A 22,524-nucleotide genomic window follows, 5' to 3' on the forward strand; every position below is an offset into this window, starting at 1 on the left:
CTCTCCCAGCTGTCTTCGGGCAGTAGGCGGGGGACACCCTGAACCGGTTGCCAGCCAATCGCAGGGCGCCTTAAGCCACTTGCCTTACGCTATCCTCATCTATCGTATGACAGTGAAAATAAATGGAAGTTTTGCTTTGGTTTGACAATGTAAACGTCCTGGTAGCATTCTGGGACCAAACATCTTTGAGATTTAGAGAAACCATTGCAGGAAGTTGAACGATCAGTTGTGCATGACAGAATGCTGATGATTCCCGTCGACGGTTTCCCAGCCATGACCTCGTCTAACTTGACACAGTCATGATTCACCATTGAACCGAATTCTTGTGTTGTTTGATTGAAATAGAAATTTTAAGATCATTTGTTACTGGCAAAATGCTCAGAAGTTGCTGACCTTGGACTGGTTCCTGTTAAGGAATCCATTTCCTGACTGTGATTTTTTTAGCCTCTCTCTGTTGTTGGTTCTGTTCAAACACTTGAAACAAAGAATGTAGAATGCTGTTGCAGGTATTTCCTGCTTACTGTGATTACAATCACCTTTAGTGCCCCTTGACCCCCACCTCGGGAGAGTCCCTGAAGGCCGTCAAGTTCCCCCGGGGAGGGACTCTTATCTCAAGACGTACGCACAGCGTCAAGACGTATGCACAGCGGGAGAGGTCTGGACTTTCCCAACATGCCAAGATCGGATTGCATCGATCTTTCTTTGTTTCCGGGATTTGCATGGAGGCGTAACTCCCCGCCTCTCATTATCATATTGTCTCTATCTATTCTCATGACTATTTTTTCTGTGCTTCCTGACGAAATCTGAAACTCTCAGGAGCCCAAATCGAGTCGTAAACTGCAGAAAAGAAAAATAAAACCTGCGAAGGTACTGTTCATCGTCTCCAGCCTGTATTTGGACAACTAACGTCCTCATCATCCGAAATTAACGAACACGCGGAGGAAAGAAGGCCACTCCCCCCACCCCCAGCATTCCCTACTCGCATTCCCAATCACGGTCACTGAGCGGGAATTGATCCTGACCATCAGTGACCACATCTATAAACCTGAGGGCTTGTTTCGAGACAGGTCCCTTGACCGAGGATGTTGAGCGTTCCCCGGGATGTACCAAGAAGGTCATTTTAGACTTACCAAAAACGGAGATGTCTGTCTTACGCCAAGCAGCGGAGATGAGGCAATTAATAATTCAACCACAAGCCACGAGTCACATTTTATCTTGGTCCATCCGTCAGCTCAGTGCCTCTTATTCGTGTGCTTCGTCCTTTTTTTTTTCTTCTTGTTCCGTGCTGTGAGGTAGGAGGTCAGGGGGGGTGCCTTGCAGTTTCATTATTGTCGTAATTGTGGCGCCTACTCAGAGTAGTCGGAGCTTGTAAGACGCTTTGTCATCGGGGCTTAACGGGCGTGCGCGCGGGTCCGGGTCGAGGTCGAACCAATTCCTTTGGAGTGATACAGTCGGGATTCAATTTGGGACTAATTGAATCGTCCATAAATTATCATCTGTGACGGTAATTTGCTACCTTAACCCGGCAAATTGAAAGCGAATCGGGCTGAGCTCTGGTCTTCATCAGCGTTTATGTTGGTCCGTCGGCCATTTTTTCGCTTTGTCGGCCAATTCAATAAACCTTAGTGGCTACTAGAGAGGCAAACTATACACTCGGGGTTCTTAAAAGTTGTGGGACATATATTTCCCAAGGATACCCGAACACGAATTCATCAAGAATTCACTTTTTTTTTTGTTGGTTTATTTACATTTTATTCGTTACTTTTTACCATTTTGATATCACATGAAGAAGACCGTTTTTTTTTATTGAGTTATGCTAATCTGCTCAACATATGCTGACCGACATTGCATGTTTCCTCAATACAAACTGAAATGAGCCTCTCTTCGTTTCAAATGTTCATATATCGGCCCCCTCGCTGGAAGGTTTGTCCACCCCTGAAGTAGGATCGTTATTTTCTTGGTCCCCATAAAAGTTGATTTAAAAAAATATTACAATATCATTTATTGCTAAAAATTTTACCCAAGCTTTGGCTCATTGACCCCGTGGTTTGAGAAGCCGTGCCACATCGCATTGCTAACAATCTTGTCCATGCTTGTCATTGCAGTTGCTGGCTTCGCCTTGACACCTACTTCATTTGGAGTTTCATCGGACCGGCAACCTTGATAATTATGGTAAGTGTGTCCCACCCCCAACCTTGTGTTCATTAACCCTACTTAGCCTGCGGGTCGCCGCATAAACGGCCCATACACCCCCCCCCCCTTTTTTTTTTTTTTTCTTTCCCCTCTCTGCCCTGTTGAGCGCGGACCCCACCGGCGTGCACGCAACTGTCAAGGAAAATGAATGAGTGGCGCGGAGGATATATTGCAGTTTGTCACCCGGCCGACCAGTCGTAGGCAGAAGGCAGGGAGGGAGAGTGAACTCGCGGTGTTACAGTAATCCACACTGTGATTATGATTGATCCTCCCCCACAACTCTGCTGCCTTCTTTCTTTCCTCGCCTCGCGGGCCCACATGGAGAAGGCCCATTGTGCCAAGATAACAATACGATGGCTCTTTTTTTTTCTGTGTTCTGAAGATCACTCATTGATTGCCTCGCTTTAAAACGGCAGTGCGGCTCATGCCAACTGGTCACGGCAATGCATTGAGCTGGAATCGGAGGTGACTGGGCAACTTCTTAGCATTGGATGACTGCTTCTTTGACTTGGTGAAGACCGCCGGGATTGGATCCTCACTTTGAATCCATTGATTGATCGGTGACAACGATGTGAAATGCGGGCCTGTTTAGTCAGGTGTAAAGCTGAAGCCGTTGCTTATTAGGTTGTGCGAACAGCACCAGGAGAAAACTCAGGTCAATTGTCGCTTCTTCCATTGAGTGGGAGAGCATTTAATTAACGCTTTCAGGGACAGCGGTAACTGCAGTGGACAGCTTATCATGTTGCATCAGGTTACAGGTTATCATTATTGATGCATGAGATGGTTACCGTATTTTCCGCACTAAAAGGCGCAGCTAAAAGCCTTCCATTTTCTTCAAAGCTCACAGCGCGCCTTAAAATCCGATGCACCTTGCGTATGGTCATTACGGTAATATGTCAACCCCAAAATGGCTCCTTGCTAGGGACAAGCTTACAACGCAGAGTTCAAACTTAAGGCGATTGGTTACGCAGTTGAACACGGAAATAAAGCAGCGGCAAGAGAGTTCAACGTAAACGCGTCAATGTTATAACTTGCTGTTGGTGAAGTGAACTGTGTCGCTGCTTTTTTTAAATAAGTTTGACTGACATATGATCGTCGCTATATAAATCAGGGTGTAGTGTCGTGTTCTGTTGGCATTTCCTTGAGCACAGCTCCATCTAGTGGATACATTGTAGATTGCATCTTATAAGGCGGTGCGTCCAATATATGAAAAAAATTACAAAATAGGCCATTCATTGAAGGTGCGCCTCATAATCCAGTGCGCCTTTTAGTGTGGAAAATACGGTACTTGCACGTCAAGGTGTCGCTTGCATACAGGTACAGATTTAAAAATTACATTATGTTCAATTCATTTGAGTCAATAATTATGATTGTCACATCAATTAAGGAAAATGACGTCATTTGGGAATCATCGATCTAGTATATCTGGTTCCTGAGTTGGAGTGAAAAGAAAATGGCTGCTACAAACCAAAACGGATGACTTCCTGTTCGACCTGGATCTTTTTCATGTGTCCTGTCGTGATAGACACCGAATCTGGCGGCAACTGGTCAAAGGTCAAATTTTTTTCCGGGTTTTTTTTTCGGACCCTTAAAGCGAATTGATTCACTGTGATGTACTTTCTTGCAAAGGTTATTCATTGGTCGGAGTGATAATAGACAAGCAGTGATTCCAAGATTAGTCATGGCCATGCGGATTAACAGACATGTCGGAAAACATCCTGGCTTCATCCCACTTGGATGATCTACAGCAGCAATCTTCCTGCCCGGCTGTGACTCACTTGCTAAATCCTGACATGCACGACGCACGCTCGTCACGCTCCAGTTTTGGGCGGAATCACGCAACAACAACAACAACAAAAAAAAAAACATCTCCGCGGTTGCTTCGTGACGCATTCCTTTATCTTGTCAATGTACCAAGGAGAATATCAATGTTGGTGTGCTGGAGCACAAATCCAATTAGAACAGCTCGCGGTGCTCCTGAAAAGGGCTCAGAAATTAGAATTAGCTCAGCCAGGATGGTGTCGTATGAGGTTTTTTTGGTTTGTTTGTTTGTTTGGGGGGGGCGGGGTTTCGAGCCATTATGGCTTTTTTGAATGAATAATGTTCCAGTTTGCCACTCCTGCCCCCCCCCAAAAAAAATCAGTTAAAATTGATTGTAAAGCTACATGTGGAAAATTATTTTGTCCTGTGTTTTCTTTAATCTCTCTCATTTTCTGAAAAAAAAAAATCAGGAATAATGGAAAGAATGACACACAGATTGAAACATGTCGAAAAATTTTTTACTTCCATGAATAAATATAGTGGATCATCGGATTCAGCTATCAATCCATTCCAGAAATTTGAGTAAAAGTGAAGCAAAATTTGGAATGTTTTTTTTTTCCTGAAACGTCAACTACAGATTACAACGCATGATAAAATCTGCATTGCGCAAGCTTTAATAGTTCAAACTTCATCTCAAGAAACACAAAACAACATGATGTGGTAAAAAACTTGAAAATAAATAAAAATCTGCTTCAAAATGTTTCGCGACACACAAACCCATCTCTGATTAAAATTTAAATATTGACCAGTATTTTTATTATTAGTAGTCTTTCTCGGGCCACAAAAGTGTGTTCAAACTCTGTTATGCTTTTATTTTGAAGGTCTGACTTTTGAGTGCATTTGCGAAAACAAGGACAAAACTTAAAGAAACAAGTCCTCGATTAAAAAAAAATAAAACAAAAATTAATGATGTATTTAAATTTCAATGACAGGCTTTCAAAGTTTATTTTGCTAATTTAACTCCTTCTACCTTACCCCCCCACCCCCCACCCCTCCTTCAAAGCATGCAGCAGCACATCGTACCTTTTACTTTTTCCACCATGGTGCCTCACCCCCTGAAATAAGTGTGTCCAATTTCATACATCCTTTCCCTTAGAAGTCCGCACGCTGCATTAAAAATTAATTCAATGGAGGATAATTCATATTTGATGTGAATATTTCAGGCCAAAGTAGTGGGTGGAAAACAGTATCGCAGTATAATAATAGCAGTATAAAAAGTTGAGCGTTTTATTTTTAAGGCAGTTGAGGGGGGATGAGCGTGGGCATTTGCGTGCATCTCTCAATTTCCGGGAAGCGATGAAGTTGGTGTCCGTAAGGTGCGTCTAACTGCTGCTTTTTCTGGTGTGACTAAGATGAGAGGCGTATGAATAAGTCAGGTGGAAGGGCTCGCTCTTACAAGTACGCTTCTGTCACCCTTGACCGCGTTACTTCGAGGGGCTGAGTAGGGGAGTTAGTACCATCACGGAGGTTTCGTAGGATTTTGCGCTCTGTTTGGCAAAGTGGGGGGCAAGCAGGCGAGCTTTGCGCTCCAAAGTGGTCTGATTCGAAATGAATAGATACGTCCCCGCTCTTCTTTCCCGCAGCTCAACGTGATCTTCCTGGCCATTGCGCTCTACAAGATGTTCCATCACACAGCCATCCTCAAGCCCGATTCCGGTTGCCTGGACAACATCAAGTAAGAGGGTTTGGATCGCGCTTACTGTATATGCCTCCCTGTTTTTATCCCATTAGCAAGAAATAGCACTTTGAAATGGCACCGCGGGAGCTTCCTTTTACATGCTTATGGTTAATAAATCAACCTGAATTATCCGCTTTTCATCATTTGAACAAAAAAAAAAAAAATCCCCGTTTGCTACACTGTCATTGATCAAATGGCGGAACACCAGCCATCCACATCAAAGTGTGCGCTCATGGCCACCCCTGGACCATACAAAAAGCCTTTACTACTTAAATATGCATCTAAATATGAATATACCCATTTAGATAATATTGTCTCAATATGAACCTAAAAAAACCCCAAACAAACAAAAATATACAAACCCCCCTCCTTGTATCTTGTAAAAATGATTTGTTTGTATTCATTTTTAGTGGCTGATGTGTCTAATTTTTATTTTTTTTTTGTTTTTTCAAAGAATAATGTTTTGTTCTACTTCTGTCTAATATTTGCCGCTAACTGTGCTAAAATCAAACGGCTCCAAATTCAGAATGACGTCGGCCAGTCGCTGCACTTCCACTTTGGCGCGTTCATCCCCGAGCCCTTCCTCCGTTCCCCTCCGACTCATTGTGTCATGTTCTCGCCGTTATGATTTATGACACCGAGCTCCCCTAACGCGCCTTAAGCCGGACTCTTAACGTGACTTCAAAACAGTCAGCGACGTTCCGCCTGACCACGACAAAATTGGCGGGCCTCATTCATCTGACTTTTTTTTTTTTAAGGCAAAGCCCATTACTCAGAGAAATGACAGCAACTGTGGTGCCAATCTGTACTTGTATTTCATCATGGCCAAGTCAAGGTTGTTCCGCTTTGTGTGTAAACATGAATGGCAGCTTATTTGTTGTCGGGACTTTGGGCTTGTGTTTATCTTTTTATTTGATTTGATGTAAGTCCTTTTTTTGTCACAATGTCATCATGCTGCTTTACTTCGTTTTCTTTCTCTTGTGTTATTCTTTGGTCATTTTCATCTTGAATTTGTTTGTTTTTCGTCATTTTAGCCACCGTTATTACGATGGATGCGTTATTGTAGAGTTGCACTGGTAAGACGCAGTATTTTCTTAGTTTAGATTAAAATGGCTGTTGTGTTTTTGAGACGTGTTTTTACCCTCCCAATCCTTCCCGGGCCTGTAACAGTACAACGTATTTGATGTTTTGGCTCCTAAACTCCCCCTCCCAGTTGAAGTGTTTTAAAATTGTTTTTCACATATTACAATGAGTTTATTATTGTGGCCAGACGCACAGGGTTAAGAAGCCCGTTAGTTTTGTGAAGCATTGTATATTCAAGAGTTTCTAATTAGAATTGTACCTTATGTTTATTTGCTCACTAGCTTCAGCGCGACTTTGCTCAAACCGGTTGAAAACATTGTATCGCGCCACGCGGCTCCCTTGCTTTTGTTCACTGTGCAACAACACGGGTGAAGCTTCGAGCAGAGGAGGGGATCCCGACGATGGTTGGGGGAATTTTTTTTTTTTTTACCATCGCTAATCAATCTGGTGAACGGTGGTCGGGTTATGACTTTGGTTTATGCCATCACCATGATCCAAACGTTTTTGTTCGGTCCACGTAGCGATTGGCAGATGGCTGTTGTTTCCCTCGCACCGATCCGGAGCTACATGATAACATTGGAAATATGCTACCAGAAAAGCTCAGCTCGCGTTGGAGCTACCAGGCGACCATAGCATTAAGCTAGTAGGACTACATTTGCCATGATTGTTCGACACGGATGCAGTAAATCGTTCTAATTTCGGAATGACGAAAATATTTTAGATGCCTGCTAGCTAGCTAGCAATTACTGTAGATACGGAGGAGAATGACACCGTGAACGTAATAGGAAGACGACGAACAGAAAAACCGACATTCATCCACACATTGCGCCGGATTAGAAGGCAAACTGTCGATAACAGTTTGAGGGTTCATTCAGACTTGACTCAAAACAACTATATCTTGTCATTTTTATTTCTGCTTCCCTTGCTAAATAAGTTATTTTGAGGAGAATTTGAGGATTTTTTTTTTTTTTTTTTTTTTACTTTATTGCCTGACAATATTTTTCCCCATGGTCTTGTTTCAGCAAAATATATTTATCTGAAAAAGTTATTGTGAGGGAAAATTGACACAACAGGACTTGAGGTGTAGTTTGGGTCGGACACAGAACTGCCCTGCATTAAACGGAGAGGTGTTTTGAATAATTTGGTTATCAGGTTTTGGGTCATACACTGGGTTGGGTGAAAACTTTTCCGACTTTTTTTTTCCCACAGAGCAATATTTTGTCCAGCTTCTACAAATAAATTGAAGCACCTTTGTAATGCAGAGAAGTTCATTGTCGCTGCACATTTTATTACTTCGTATATTATTTTGGAATTATAATTCCTGATCGACTCCAGGCTGATGAACCATTTATCTTTGTCTCGTACAAGAAAATGAGTCACGCGGTGTTGCAATGATTGACGACTCCGCTCATTCGAGGGAATTTGCAGGATATTGAGAGCAATTTGGTGGCACAAAATTGCCAATTTTTATAGCTTCGGTTTGGTGATGAGTGCAATAAAACTTTGCTGGGTTTTATTCCGGGTGGACTTCTTCAGACTGCATTACTCTGAGAGTTGTTGCTAATATGGCGATGCATGTCCTTTAACCCTTTCATGCACCGTGTAACCTGATAACATGATAAGGTGTCCACTGTAGTCACCGCTGTCCCTTAAAGGGTTAAAAATGTTCTATAGTGTATCATATCAAACAAAATATTAGAAGCGTTGAGTGATAAAAGTTTGTGATTTGGGGCTTTTACCAAAATTTTAGGACGTGAACTTAATTTGATCTTCCCTAAATTTCTTGGCCGCCGTGTACAACTGTTGAATGTTTCAGTTCTTTTTGCACAACTTTTGGTTCTCTTGCAAGGAGCTCAACAGCAAAACTCACCATGTGTGCATTCAAAAGTTCCACAAAGTCAAAATTAAGTTCACCTGGAAACCTTCTCATGCATTTTAAGTCAGTCCTAAAATTTCATTTGAAAGCCCAATGTCCCCAATTTTTATATCCCGCGGGCTGTCACTGGCCCTGACGTAAATACACATGAAGAAGTGTCGGAGATTTTTCAAAAGTGGGGGAAATAATGATGCTTTTGTTTGGACCATAACTGTCGGCGTCACAATCCGCTTGTTCTTTAGTGATTCTCCCAAGTTTTGTTCAGCAGTCAGTCTTCCTGATGACCTCTCGTCAGAGGACAGCGCTCTGGTTTTTGCCCACTCTCCGGATCGCGCTCGCCTTGATGAAGTACCCTCTGCCGCCAGGTCATTAAGACAGCCCTGGGAAAATGATGTTGAATTCATAAATCACAAATTTCGCCGCGCACCTGACCCATTTATTAGTCCTTTAAACGTGAAGGTCTGCCAATGTTTACGACGGCGGCTGGATGCTCCTGTGAGCAGAGATAATGGTGGCAGGCGCCTGTAAATCACCAACAAGTCTTTTCACCAGAAACGGCGGAAATGCAGCTCGTGATGTCAGATTGTGAATGTGTTTTGATCACCGATGTTTCCCCCGTTTGCCCCCCCCTCACGTCTCGGTGATGTAAGTTCTCATAATGCTCCAACATTTGTTTTGCCCAGCTATCAGGATTTCGAACCCAAGATCAAGTAAGAGAAATTTCGGAAAAAAAATGTCTCACCCTCTCCCGCTCAACGGCTTCATTTCTTTGCCCTCACATACACACACGGGAAAACCAGGAACCCAAATCCCTCCCCTGTCCAATCAATGATGTGATTTCTGTGTGACACATGCCACAAGCAAAAAGATGTGTTGTTTTTGTTTTTATTTGCAATAATCCTCTCGCCAACATTTTTTATTGTGATATTTACAAAGGTATGCTTTTTTTTCATTTTGTGGCTAGGCACACGAACATTGTTGTTCAAAATAAATGACAAGTTTAGTTACAGAAAATTGTAGCCTGGGCAAGTTATGGTCAAATTCGGACATTCCAAAATTCTGATTTGAGTCTTGCCTGTAGCGAGATGTCCACAATGCCATGCTTGCAACTTTTCAACTTGTTACGAAAACAATTGTAGCTTTCTTTTTTCTATGTCGAATTCGAACATTATTTTTGTAATATATACAACTTTTCAAATGTTACATACACGATGTCACGATAGTAACCTGGCAAATGCCCTTGAGAGATTACAACTGTGATATGAGCCACTTGCTGATGTATCTAACAAGCTTACAAAAAAAAAAACCCAGACAATAAATACGTGTCTCGGTTTGCCCCAACATTACAAGACACTTTTGCCAATTAAACTGAGTGAAATATGGAACATGCTGTAAATCTCATGCAGTGAAAGTAAATAGATTTGTTTTCTTTGCTGCCATTTATACGGACCTCCATTATCCAAGATATAAAGTCGCACTTTAATGATCGTCTAGTCTGTGTTTCAAAAACGTAGCCAAGACTCTAAAAGCTCAAGCTCAATTCCATCCATTGTCGTCTCATTTGTTTGTGTGCCGCATCTCCCCTTCATTCAACAATCATGATGTCTGTATTTTAGTCATATTTTTCGGACCCAAATGTGAGTGTACCTTTTTCCAGGGCCCAGAAATCCAAGAGTGCAAAATTAGCTACAATGAAAGCGAAACAACTCACAAAAAAAGTTGAAGATCTTGAGCTTTGGGATGAAATTCCAGGATGAACCTACATTATTTTACATGGAGCTCCGCGGCCGATTGCCTCTTTCAATTTTAAGCCAGCTGTTAGGTGTTGTCTCGGTCGTGTGATGTCAAAACGTCAACAGTGTGATCAAGAGAACTGTTAAAATACCAATTCTAATTCAACCAGTTCACCTGGAAAGGTGATAGGTCACTGATTTCCCTTGAAAGCACTTGTCTAGACCAGGGAAACCAAGACAACGAAAGTCTTTGCGCGACAATGAGATTTATTTCGGCTACAATTGATGGAGAAACATAATTTACAGATCTGTGATGGAGCGTCTCCCCAAGCAGTGTTGTGCGGCCCCTCTTAGACCATTTTTGTCTTCTTGGGAGGGGTAAACGTACGGGAAAATTACAACCTAGCACAGCATAGCAACACTGAGATAGCGCGATGAGATTTGACAATGATACAAGTTAACAGTTAATTATAAGCTAACACCGCTAAATGTCAAATTCTCACTACAGCCCAACAGCCCTATTTTTTTTTTTTTTGTGTGGGTAGCGAATGTTTTTGTATTTTTATTGAAAATGCAGTGGAGACATTTGCGGTGCTGGGTAGAACAAAGTACGGAACCAATTCTCCCAAAGCTAATCAAAGCTAATCGAAAACATGAGTCATCCAAACCAAACATCCAGTCAATATAACGAGAGTGGGGGTGTTAGTTAGAGCTCCCTTTTTCGTCAACCTTTCAACAGTTAAAAAAAAAAAAAGTCACCTTAAGTTCTTCTATACAAACTTTTCATCCATCGTAGGTTAATCGTGAAATTTCGCCCAGTCGCGTTTTGTGAGTCGTGTACATTTTTGGCCCGATGAAAGAGGCCGAGATTAACTCAAGGAAATGGGTTGTGTTTGAAGATCGTGGGTGATCGGAGCCATCGCCTTGCTGTGCCTCCTGGGCCTCACCTGGGCCTTTGGCCTGATGTATGTCAACGAGAGCACGGTGGTCATGGCCTACCTCTTCACCATCTTCAACTCGCTGCAGGGCATGTTCATCTTCATCTTCCACTGCGTGCTGCAGAAGAAGGTATGGTGGTTCAATGCCCAAACGGGCTCATTGGCGCAAAAATGGTCGCCACCCTCCGGTCACATTTTTCTGTCCTGTTTTGTTTTGTTTTCAGGTGCGTAAAGAGTTTGGCAAGTGCCTCCGTACGCACTGCTGCAGTGGCAAAAGCATGGAAAGCTCCATTGGTTCCAAGGGAAATGCTTCTCGTGGTCCTGGACGCTACTCTGCTGGCTCACAGGTTGTCCACTTTCGTTGACCAGACTAGTTTCATGTATTTGAAATGATTTCCAAGACTTGGCACCCACCACACAAAAATAAACGCTTCGTATTGCCTTTCGATTTGTTGTCCGGTTCTGAGAAATGATTTCAGTTTAGACATCTTCCATGTTTGGCTTTCATTAAACACCAATTTTTTTAGAAGACTGAGTGGAGCTCCCACTTAATTTTCATCACAACCTCACCAAGTAGTTTGTTTCATATTCTTGAATCAAAAAGATGGACTAGTCCTTTGGGGAGGAAGGCAGTCAAAAACAATGACGACTGATAATTATGTGTGTGAATTAAAAACAACTATTTTATCAACAAGACTTTGTTAATTAGCTTTTGTAAGATGTTTGGGACTCCCTGGAAATCTGGGCACACGAAGCAATTCTTTGCTTCATAGAAGTATGTCTTGGTGAGGCAGAACTCTGTCTGCCTCACTTCACGCACATGATAAATACACCAGCTGGGTTATAGAATATTAAATTGAATATTTTAAGTGTGCCCCCTCTGTTGTCGTACAATACATTTTCCAATTAATAGTACTGTTGCCCTTTGCTAATTTTGTAGTATTTTTGCTACTCCCCAAGTAGCAAGTGTTGGCGTACTTGTTTAGACAACACTTGTGATTCAGCACGACAGTCCAATTTTGTGCATTTCCCCACTGATTGAATCTCATCTTCAAATCACTTTTAATTAATTGACAAATAATGCCAATAGATTTCTTCCAAGTCTATTTTTCCTCATTGTTAATTAGTTTTCCTGTTTTTTTTTTCTTCTTCATGGCTGTCATCTGTTTATTAAAAGAAGACTAATTACCCGCCGGTGAAAATTGGTGCTGATACTTTCCAATAATTCATCCCGCTCAAGTGAAAGATGCGATCAATAATCGTAATAATTAACTTTTTATATATAGGGGGAGGGGGGCGGGGTGTTTTCAGGAAGCGCATCAGAGATGGAGTTTGGTGCGTTTTTTTTTCCTTGTCATCTCGATTGTTCCCGCATTCTTCCCACGTCGCAGTCAAAGCATCGGATGAATTGCGCGCTACGCTGTAATTGAACACCATGTCCATTTTCCAAAAGCACGATACTCGCAGCCGGCGTTCAATTATGAATCGGCCTTAGCGTCGAGCACATATGGTTGCAAACCCGCAATTGGATTCGGCATGCAGATCAGGGCCTTTAATTATACATGCCGCTTTGACAGGGTGTCAGCGTTTTCATATGACTGGGACGGAAACGCTGGAGAAAACGCCAAGCTCACCCTTTAAAATAAGACACAAATCGTATTGCGGTTGTCTTGTCGCCATGTTATAATCGCAGGAAAACACAGTTGGTGTTTAAAATCCCTTTAAAAATATCCCTTAAAAAATATTATTCGCACATTGTTAATGTCTACCTGTTAGTGACGGGACTAATTGATGGCATTAATAATTACATTGTGTCTCAAAATGTCTAGAAATATTATTGGGAACTTGATTTTGATGCAAAATCACAGCATACTTCCTGAGGGTTTTTTATTCACTGCAAATTCTTTGGGTGCAGAGTGGAAGGATGCTAAGCAGAGTCAACATGAAGCCATTTTGCTTTTAGTGACCCTGCCAGAACCGACAACGGCCCTGATTTAAAACAATACTTAACAAAATCTATCATTCTTTTGTAAGCTTACCTGTAGTTGAAATAGTGAAGTGTGCCATCTCTGTTGACAAAATGCATGCACGTATCGAGTCAATGACCGATCAAGGCAACCACTTAAAAAATATCCACACTCTCCACTACCCTACAAATAGATTCTGCGATTTAAAACAATACTTAACAAAATTTATAATTATATATGTAGACCTACAGGTGGATAAAATAGTGACGCGTGTATTGTCATTGGCTAAAATGCATAATGCACATCCGGTAAACAAACGAGGGCGATCAAATGTGCGAAATGAGTGGAAAAAAGAGCAAAGATGATAATACTCAAAATATAGAATATTAGATAAGCAATAATATGTTGTTTCATCTCATTTATTTGTATTTTTTTTTTCTGCTGGCCCCATCGGGCCAGCACCAGCGAAACGTTGGACGGCCCAACAGATTCATGTAGCGGGCCACCGTTAATATCGGGCCCAGCTAAATCCATTTTCCAGCACCGCCAGGGCATCCCTCCCCCACCGCTGATTTCCTCGACTATAAAGATCACTCAAAGTTCATTCTCCATGGGGTGCAGGCACACCCAGAGGATTTTAAATCTGGAATTTGCCTGCCAGCTCACTAACACCGACACTTGCCTCATCCCAAACCCCCGCGACACTGGATCCAGAGTTGTCAGAGACCCTGAGCTTGCGCAACGGCCCATGGGACTCGGGTGCAATTAACTCGGATCGCGCCATCTCAGATTGAGTCGCCGTATCCCCAGACATGGATTGGGAAAGCCTGACTGATGACTTTATCATTGACTGGGTGCAGAAGGCTCCCGTCTTTGACGGGAGGCTCGGCGTACGACACAGAACGACTCTTTTAACCATGTTGACTGTCGTCCCCGCAGAGTCGCATCCGTCGGATGTGGAACGATACGGTCAGAAAACAGTCGGAGTCGTCTTTCATGACCGGCGACATCAACAGCTCGGCGTCGCTCAACAGAGGTATTTGCTCCATTTCTTGTCTTCCAGGTTATGGATTTTCCCCAATGACATTCTCCATGTTTTCCTCCCACAAAACGTATGTACCTGCAAATTTCTGCGAGTCGTCTCCGAATGTAAACCAAGTGTCTTCAAATATTTTTAGTTTGTTTTTAGGAAATGAAAAGATTTCCCCAAATTTTGCAATTTTGTGTTTGTATGCATCCAAGACAATGTACGTTTCTCCAAGTTTTAGTTTAAAACCGTGTTTTTAACCCAGTAAAAGTTTTGTTTGATATTATCGAATGAAAATTTAGCATACTTTTGTTAGTTTTCAGCCGATGACCTGCATGCATATAAGAATTTGGCAATTTTGTTGCTTGTTAACATTGAAATGCATATACTGCATTTCTGAATTCAGTTTTTAATTTAGCTTTTTTTTTTTTTTTTTTTGTCAGTCTTTATCCACTGCTAAGCATTTTTGTGGGGTGCTTCGACAGTGTGCTGGTTTTTGCTCCGTTATTTAAGTATCCAACAGTTCAGATGAGAAAGAAGATCTGTTTTATTTTCACAGCGTGGGTCATGCACGTCATGCATTATTAAATAAGCTCCAAATCCCCCCCCCCCTCATCAAGCACGGCCAAGCTGTGGTTGGCAAATTTCAAAACTGCTGAACTGCCACCTAAAAGTCAACGCAGTGGAAAGATGTTCATTAAAAAAAAAAAAAAAAAAAGTTGTAATGCATTTAAGGCAACTTTTCTGCAACTTGGGGTCCACGAGCCGTAGCTTAGGAATTTTGCAAAATAATGTTTAATATGTCACTATCATCTTAGCGTTTACAAAAGTGCTGAACTAGTTGTGTGGGCCAGTGCGACAAAAAAAAAAAAACAAACATAATAATCCACTGAAAATTAAAAACTTGATGATTGGAATTTTCGTGATAAAGTATGCAGAATAAAAAGCATAACTTTGGAGATTATAGTCCTATCTTTATTTTTATAGTTTTTTTGGGGGTTTTTTTTTGTTTTTTTTACTGTCAAAGCACCATTTCCCCGAATAAATGGCACCATATTGTAAGAATAAAGTTGTATTTTTGCAATCCCAATCCAACCAAATTAACAACAGATTTGACCAAATTGATGTGCAATTAATTTAAAAGAAACATGACAAACTATACAAGATATGACTTTCTTCCTTTGTGACGATCACAACTTTATATTCCGACAAAAGAAATCGAATATGACTTCATTCTCATGTTTCTTAAACGATGGGCAACTTTTTAATTCCTCTGGCATTGAGAAAATTTACTGCCGGGACCCAAAAAGTTTGCGACCCCTTGGTTTAGATATAAATCCCCCCCCACCCCAGCCTCCTAGCCCCAACTTGATGGTTGGCGCATTCAAATCGCGGCAGGTGCTAATGCACGCTTACAGTGATGGATGATGGCGACAACGTGAAGAAGACGTGTCAAGATCTCAATAATTAGCCACTCAGCTCTTGCGACCATCAACAGCTTTTACCCAGTCAACATGACTCCTCCATAAAGATAAAAGCCTCGTCTGAATTATTCACCGAATTTCCGACGAGTCCCTGGAAGGCGGTGGCGGCGCCGCCGAGTATCAAACGTGTCGCCTCGTTCGCAATTGCCCAATTTATGAGACAGGATAAATGCGGTATGTGTCACAAGAAGGGGGTTTGGGATGCAAGGGGGCGGCAAGGGGTGCTGTTTGTTGAACGCGACCGTAATTTGGGGGGGGTGTCAAGTAGTGACTGCTTTTAAGAAAAAAAAAAAAAATCTAAATTTCCAAGACGCCTAATAAATACTGTGAATGCCAGTAAAGTCTACAATTATTCATTAAGGAACATTTTCAATGAATACGATTCTGCCTTCAATGCTGGCTGACTTCCCTGAAATCAAATTCAACAAAAATAAATCGATTGCCGACTGATATTGTGACTTTTTTAAGTTTCGTTTTGTTTTGTTTTTTCCCCAAGTGCTATTGGAATGAACAAGTTTGAATTTTGCATCTGCCTCAACATTTTCCCCGAATGAAGTCGGGTGCCTCACAATTTTGTATTTTTGATCCCAAGAAATTGTTTGTTCTACATAAACAGCCTGTATTTTCCCCACTGAAATGCAGGTATCTCCAAATTCCCCAGTTTTTCCCCGAATTAAAAACACATCGTCACATTTTCCATATTTTCCCCAATGAAAATTTCTTCAAGTTGTCTTCCAATCATAAGCATGTATCTCCAAGTTGGCGCGCATTTTTCTCCAATCAAAAGCATTCACACTGTTGCGTATTCACAACTCAGGACTCGCAAATTGAATCAAAGTATTTTGCTGGCGCCATCTTGATACTAAGGGACTATGTTGAAGTCACTTGAGGAGCTCCATTTCGACAAAAGTCATGGCTTTGTCACCATCTTGCGACATCTAGGCAGTTATAACTGTATCTTTTGCCCAATTTTCTGCATTTTTCCCCAAATGAAAAGCATGCGCCTTCAGATTTGGCTTGTTTTCCCCCCGAAAGTATGTATCTCCAAATTAATGACTCTGAAGGAGGTTACGAGTACTAATATGAACATACGTTCATAATGATGATCGCAACGTGCTTTGCGGGTTCACACCAGTCTCTCTCTCTCTCTCTCTCTCCTTTTTTTTTTTGTTTAATTTTGTCCCGTGACGTATCTAAAAACGTTACATTAGGACATGTCCGAACCTCGCCGTCGCTCTTTTTCGCTGCACGGATGCACTAATGGCCAACATTAGTGCTTGGGTTTCATCAGTCGCATTAGCTTTTGTCAGTCCGGTTCTCACACCCCCACCACTCCCCTCCCCCTTCCCCCGAATCCACCATCTCTCCGTCACATTAATGATCATGTGATCATTTGGATGTTAATGGCTCTCGGCTACATCTGCCCAACTGATATGTGTTTTTTTTCCCTTTCTCCCGCTCTGTCTCAATTTATCCACCCACCTGTACCTGTTCCTGACCCCCCCCCCCCTTCCCGTTCTCTCTTTCCTGTCCTATTCTGTCTTTTCTGGCTGCTGCAGGGGCTATGGCTAACCATCTTATACCTAATGCACTCCTACGTCCTCATGGCACTAACAATCCGTATAATACATTGCTCGGGGAGTCGGCAGTCTATAACAACCCGCTGGGCATGTACAACGCGCAAGGTGTGCTCACTTCTCTTCACTGTTCCAGCTGGAGCAGTGCCTCCACCCACCTACCTCTCACTTCCCCCCCCCCCCAAAAAGAACATTTGAGAATGTTTGCCTGATTTCATTCTGCCTTTAACATGAAATGCACGGCTGGCGACAACCACACTGTATTCCAATGGCCATTGTTAGCATACAGCATAAGAACGATCTTGTGTTAGCGCTAGCATAGCATCAGCGTCTAATTGTTGATGACAAAATAAATTAAAAAAGTGTCATTACTACTGCAACACACTTTCTGCAGTCTAAAATGGCTGCAGACCAGCCAGGACACCTCCCGTGTTGTGTTAGCGCTAGCTTAGCATCGGTGTCCAATCAAAAGCATGTATCTCCAATTGTTTATGTCTCCGTGCATGAACAGGACAGTTTCATTGCCGTTGCGATGCATTGCTTTTGTTGCCGAAAGTTGTGTTAGCGTTAGCATAGCATCTTTTTCTTTTCATGTATTTGTTGTTTTTTTGTGTTTGCATATCGATTGACGCTGTGACTGTTTTGCTGATTGTGTGCTCTTCTTCCCTTCATGCTGTCCCTTTAAGAGCCCTACAGAGAGACAAGTATGGGAGTCAAACTAAACATTGCTTATCAAATGTAATTGACTTTGGCTTTTTACTTCCTTTTCACGCCGCGCTTACAAAGTCAGGCAACAAAGGCCCTTTTCAAAATAATTGCACAACACGCATCGGCACATTTAATGGCACGATAGCGGTTGCCAATTCAACACGAAAAAAAAAAAGACATCAATATGAATTGACTTGTATTTCTTTTTTTTTTTTTTTGCCTGGATATTGAACAGTCGCCTTTGTTCATGCACTTTGTATTATGTCAACAATGCTGCTAAAATGCTCGTACGGGACAATATGGCTGGGTCCAGATTGACTTTTAGTTATTGAGTTTGTGCTTTGTGCTGTTTTGTTGTGCTTGAGCTTTTGTGTGTTTGTCTGTTGCTTGAGCTTTTGTGTGTTTGTCTGTGTTCCCATCCATTCAAACGTAATGACACGAAATACAGTGGAATTTCTGTGGCTAGCATTTTGAGAAAAAAAGAAAATCCCATAGAAAGCAAGTGAAAATGGATTTGTCTTTTCCCAACCTAAAATGTTTTTACCAGTGAATAGCATGTCCAATTTTTGCCGTCTTTTTCTACATTGAGAAGCTTGTGCTGGAGCAAAAACAAATTCAAGTTTTTCCACATCTTTTTTCGCGCATTCTTCCAATGAACTGTTTTTTTTACACTCTCCTCACCTTTTTCTCCCAATCAAAAGAATGGATCGCACAAGTTTTCTTTTCAACATTTTTTTTTCTCAATAAAAAGCTTGTCTTACCAAATTCTGCATGTTTTTTTTTTAATCCAAGGGAAGCACGTGGTGGTGTTTCTTTTTTTTAATCTGTCTCCATTAATAAGCATATATCTCAAAATGTATTTTTTCCTCCAAAAAAGCATCTACAGTATCTGCCAACTGTGTGTTTTCATAAAAAGCATGTCTCCAATTTTTTTTGCATGTTTTTCCCCAATGAAAAGCAAAGACCACAGTTTTCTTTTCTCCAATGAAAAGAATCTTCTCCAATTTTTACATGTTGCTCTCCAATGGAAAGCATTTTTTTTCTCGAATAAAAAGCTCAATATTTCCATTTTGAGGCAACACTTCAGTCCAATGTTCGAGGTTCCACTGTATGCAACTGGGTCTCCATATAGGCTTTTAATAGACATACTATGTTTTTTTTTTTTGTCGCTTCTTGTTTGCAAAAGTGCACTCTACCCAATTGCGTTCAAAGAGCTTTTTCGCTCAGGACAGATTTCAGGCTAAAAGCACCGCGGAATTTGATGGGTGTTATTTGCGCGCCAATTACGTCCCATCAGCCTTTAATATGGCCGCTTTGCTCCCCCACCCCCCTCTGTCATTCCAGAGGGAATCCTGAACAATGCCCGGGATACAAGTGTCATGGATACACTACCACTGAATGGTAACCACAGCTACAGCATCGCAAGCGCCGACTACATGAGCGACTGCGTCCAGATCATTGAGCGGGGCTACAACCACAAGGAGACCACCCTGGAGAAGAAGATCCTCAAAGAGTTGGCCTCCAATTACATCCCGTCCTACCTGAACAATTCGGCGGAGCACAACCGCAACCTGGTCAACAAATTGGTCAACAACGTCAGCAACGGCTCCAAGGAGAGCGGCTACGCGTACGGCTTGCGAGCGGCGATGGGCATCAACCCGGAGCACGGCACCTTCGGCGGCCACCCCGACGAAGGCCTGGGCTTGGAGTCCAACGTGCCGCTCTTGCCCCAGAGGGCACTCCCCCGCCCGGACCGCTCGTTCGACCGCTCGCTCGAGCACCTGCACCAGCCGCCGCCCCTCCCGCTGCCCCATCGCCCCTACTCGGCCGCCCCGACCTCATCGTCCCGTCGGCGGATCCCGCAGGAGAACAGCGAGAGCTTCTTCCCCCTGCTCAATGACGAGAACGCCGAGGAGGACGAGGGTTCGCCGCCGCCGCCCGCTCAGCGCCAGAGAGACTCGCTCTACACCAGCTTGCCCATGCTCCCGGGGCTGCCGGCGGACCCCAAGGACGGGGGCGAGGCCAAGAGTCCCGGGGCTAGCTCGGATGACGTGTACTACAAGAGCATGCCCAACCTGGGCTCCGGGAACCACCTCCACCAGCTGCACTCCTACTACCAGATGGGACGCGGGAGCAGCGACGGCTTCATCGTGCCCCCCAACAAGGACGGCTTGTCCCCGGAGGAGCCCCTCCAGGAGCCCTCGCACTTGGTGACCAGCCTATAGACGGACCCCCGCCGGGTCACATCTTTGTTTTGTTGTTTTTTTCTCCATCAGTCGCCGGCACTTTCTTTTTATTGCCGTGTCTCTGAGACAATGAGGTTCCGTTGTGGAAAAACTGAGGGTCAGCCGAAGACATTTTACCGCCCGCTCTCGCCTCGGATCATCTGTGTGAAAACTTAGAGGATGTAGTCGGATCCAAACAAATCCAAACTATAGACAAGAGACTATTTTATGATACACCTTGACATTTTTTTTTTCCAAGAATTTATTTGGCACATTTTGTTTGCTAAAGAAGTAAAAGCAAGCAAATAACGTGAAAGCATCGCTGCTCTTTTCTTTGTCAAATTATAAAAGGGAGGAAAAAATGATTCTATGTAAATGTACAGTTAACTAGCTAAGCTTTTCTTTCGGACGATCGACCCCGTGTCTGTACCTGTGAGCAATTTTTGTTTCCCTGTTCTCATAAAACAAAGAAGAAAAAAAAAAAATGCAATTTTTGTTCCCCTGTTCTCATAAAACAAAGAAGAAAAAAAAAAGAACAACATCACGTTATTTGTGAAATCTCTTTGTTTGACAGGTCTAGTTTTGGTTTGTTCCCTGCTTTTCAGTGTAGATAGCAAGAGTTCTGTCCCAGTGGTTGTTATGAAAGTGTCCCTCAGAAAAGAGTAGAGAACGGAAGCACTGATGAGTACTAAGGCACTTCTTGTACAATGGTGGCTGTTGTACTTATTAAAAAAGCTTTTGGAGTGAAAACAAAAGATGCTTTTTTTTTTCTCCTCGTTTATTTGATTAGAAATAAAGTGGACGGACGCTTACCTTGAGGTAAGTACACCAATTTTTTTTTAAGTCTCAACAATACCATGGAGAGAAATATTGACTGTGGTATTTTTCCGATGATGATGGCTCATTGTAAACCTTTTCATGCACCCTGTAACCTGATGACATGATAAGCTAGCCACTGTAGTAACCGCTGTCCCTGAAAGGGTTCATTTGCAAAATGCAATAATGGTCCCATAGAAGAAGTCACAAACATATTGATTCGAATGAAATACATTATTTGACTCAATGTCTAATATGTTACAGTCTCCTGTTTTAAATGTAACCAACAAAATGAAATTTGTTTTTTTTGGGGGGTGGGGTAAAAAGGCATAGTATTGGCACAGTTATTTACAAGTTTTATTTCTTTTTTTTTTTAAAGAAAGTAATGGATAAAAGGTACGTTTTTTTGGACCTGTGGTTTGTTTCAAGTCGGTCTTACAATACGAGCTTAGAATGTTTTCAAAATCCATTTCTGTCGGCTTTAGTGACAGCTTGCCGAAAGCTACGTGGGACGTATCCATGCTTCATTAGCAACACAGCTAACACCTGTTGTGGAAGTGATACTTTTTTTTTCTTTCAAACTGGATGCAGTACTGTATAAAAACGTTCAAAGAGTTGTATTTTTCCACTGTTCCACGCTCATATTGTGCCAGCTGTTTTGCACTTTTTTTTAATTTGTTGACAAAGACGTTTTGTTTTTTGAGGCCGGTCTGCCTGTTAGCTTCAAGGCTATCTGAGGAACGCACGGAGAAATCCATAAATTATGTGAGTTCTGACAGGAATGTTTATATGAAGTCGTTATGTAATCAACCCAAACTGTATCAAGTTGAGTAGTCGTTTGAAATTGATTCTGTAACATCACAGTTTGGCATTCAAACGTTAGCATAGCATTAGCTGACAGCTATAGCCAGTTAGAACTGCTGACTGCACTTTCTTGTTTTTCTTTACCACCATTGTTTAGCCACAGCGCCCCCGCCTGGAGGGTTTTTCCAGGCCAGACTCACGCCCAAATATGGAGAATGGTCAACGTTACTTCCTGGGTGAGTTTGTGACGTGCCGAAAAACGTTTTATTTATTTTATTAGAGTTAATGGAAACATAAAATGAAAAAATATATGTTCCAAACAATTATTTTTTTCCCCTAATGTTTAAAGAATCAACAATATTCATCAAATAATAACAAATGCAATAAAATGCAATTTTGTGATAAAATATATGAATTAAACGTAATACATTTCATGGATTTATTGTAATTTTTTTGATGAAATAATTTAAAAATAAAATTTGCCCCTGGGACTACGATCACCATAGAAGAGGATTTTTTTTTCTGTCTTTGTTGTGAAACTTCAGATCACATATGTGCAAGGAGAGCCTCAGTCGCCGATGCAATCAAATTATC

General features: G+C 42.1%; 1 protein-coding gene across 7 annotated transcripts in view; it reads left to right on the plus strand.

Moving 5' to 3' along the window:
* The window catches only part of LOC109520362 (adhesion G protein-coupled receptor L3), a 105,852-nt gene extending 85,057 nt beyond the window's left edge, over positions 1 to 20,795 (plus strand). For 2 of the 7 annotated variants that reach the window (XM_019877521.1, XM_019877522.1), the window contains 8 exons: positions 2,106 to 2,172; positions 5,598 to 5,689; positions 11,284 to 11,452; positions 11,547 to 11,669; positions 14,229 to 14,325; positions 17,360 to 17,485; positions 18,064 to 18,081; positions 19,430 to 20,795. In XM_019877521.1, coding sequence (XP_019733080.1) covers positions 2,106 to 2,172; positions 5,598 to 5,689; positions 11,284 to 11,452; positions 11,547 to 11,669; positions 14,229 to 14,325; positions 17,360 to 17,485; positions 18,064 to 18,081; positions 19,430 to 20,310 — 1,573 coding nt within the window. In that variant the 3' untranslated portion in view covers positions 20,311 to 20,795. Of the gene's footprint in view, positions 1 to 2,105; positions 2,173 to 5,597; positions 5,690 to 11,283; positions 11,453 to 11,546; positions 11,670 to 14,228; positions 14,326 to 17,359; positions 17,486 to 18,063; positions 18,116 to 19,429 lie in introns of all 7 variants that reach the window. The other 5 variants (XM_019877526.1, XM_019877527.1, XM_019877523.1 and 2 more) reach the window with 5 other exon arrangements.
* Positions 20,796 to 22,524: the final 1,729 nt, after the last annotated feature.

The sequence above is a fragment of the Hippocampus comes genome, unplaced genomic scaffold, assembly GCF_001891065.2.
Source record: "Hippocampus comes isolate QL1 unplaced genomic scaffold, H_comes_QL1_v1.1 scaffold143, whole genome shotgun sequence".
Classification (NCBI taxonomy): Eukaryota; Metazoa; Chordata; class Actinopteri; order Syngnathiformes; family Syngnathidae; genus Hippocampus; species Hippocampus comes.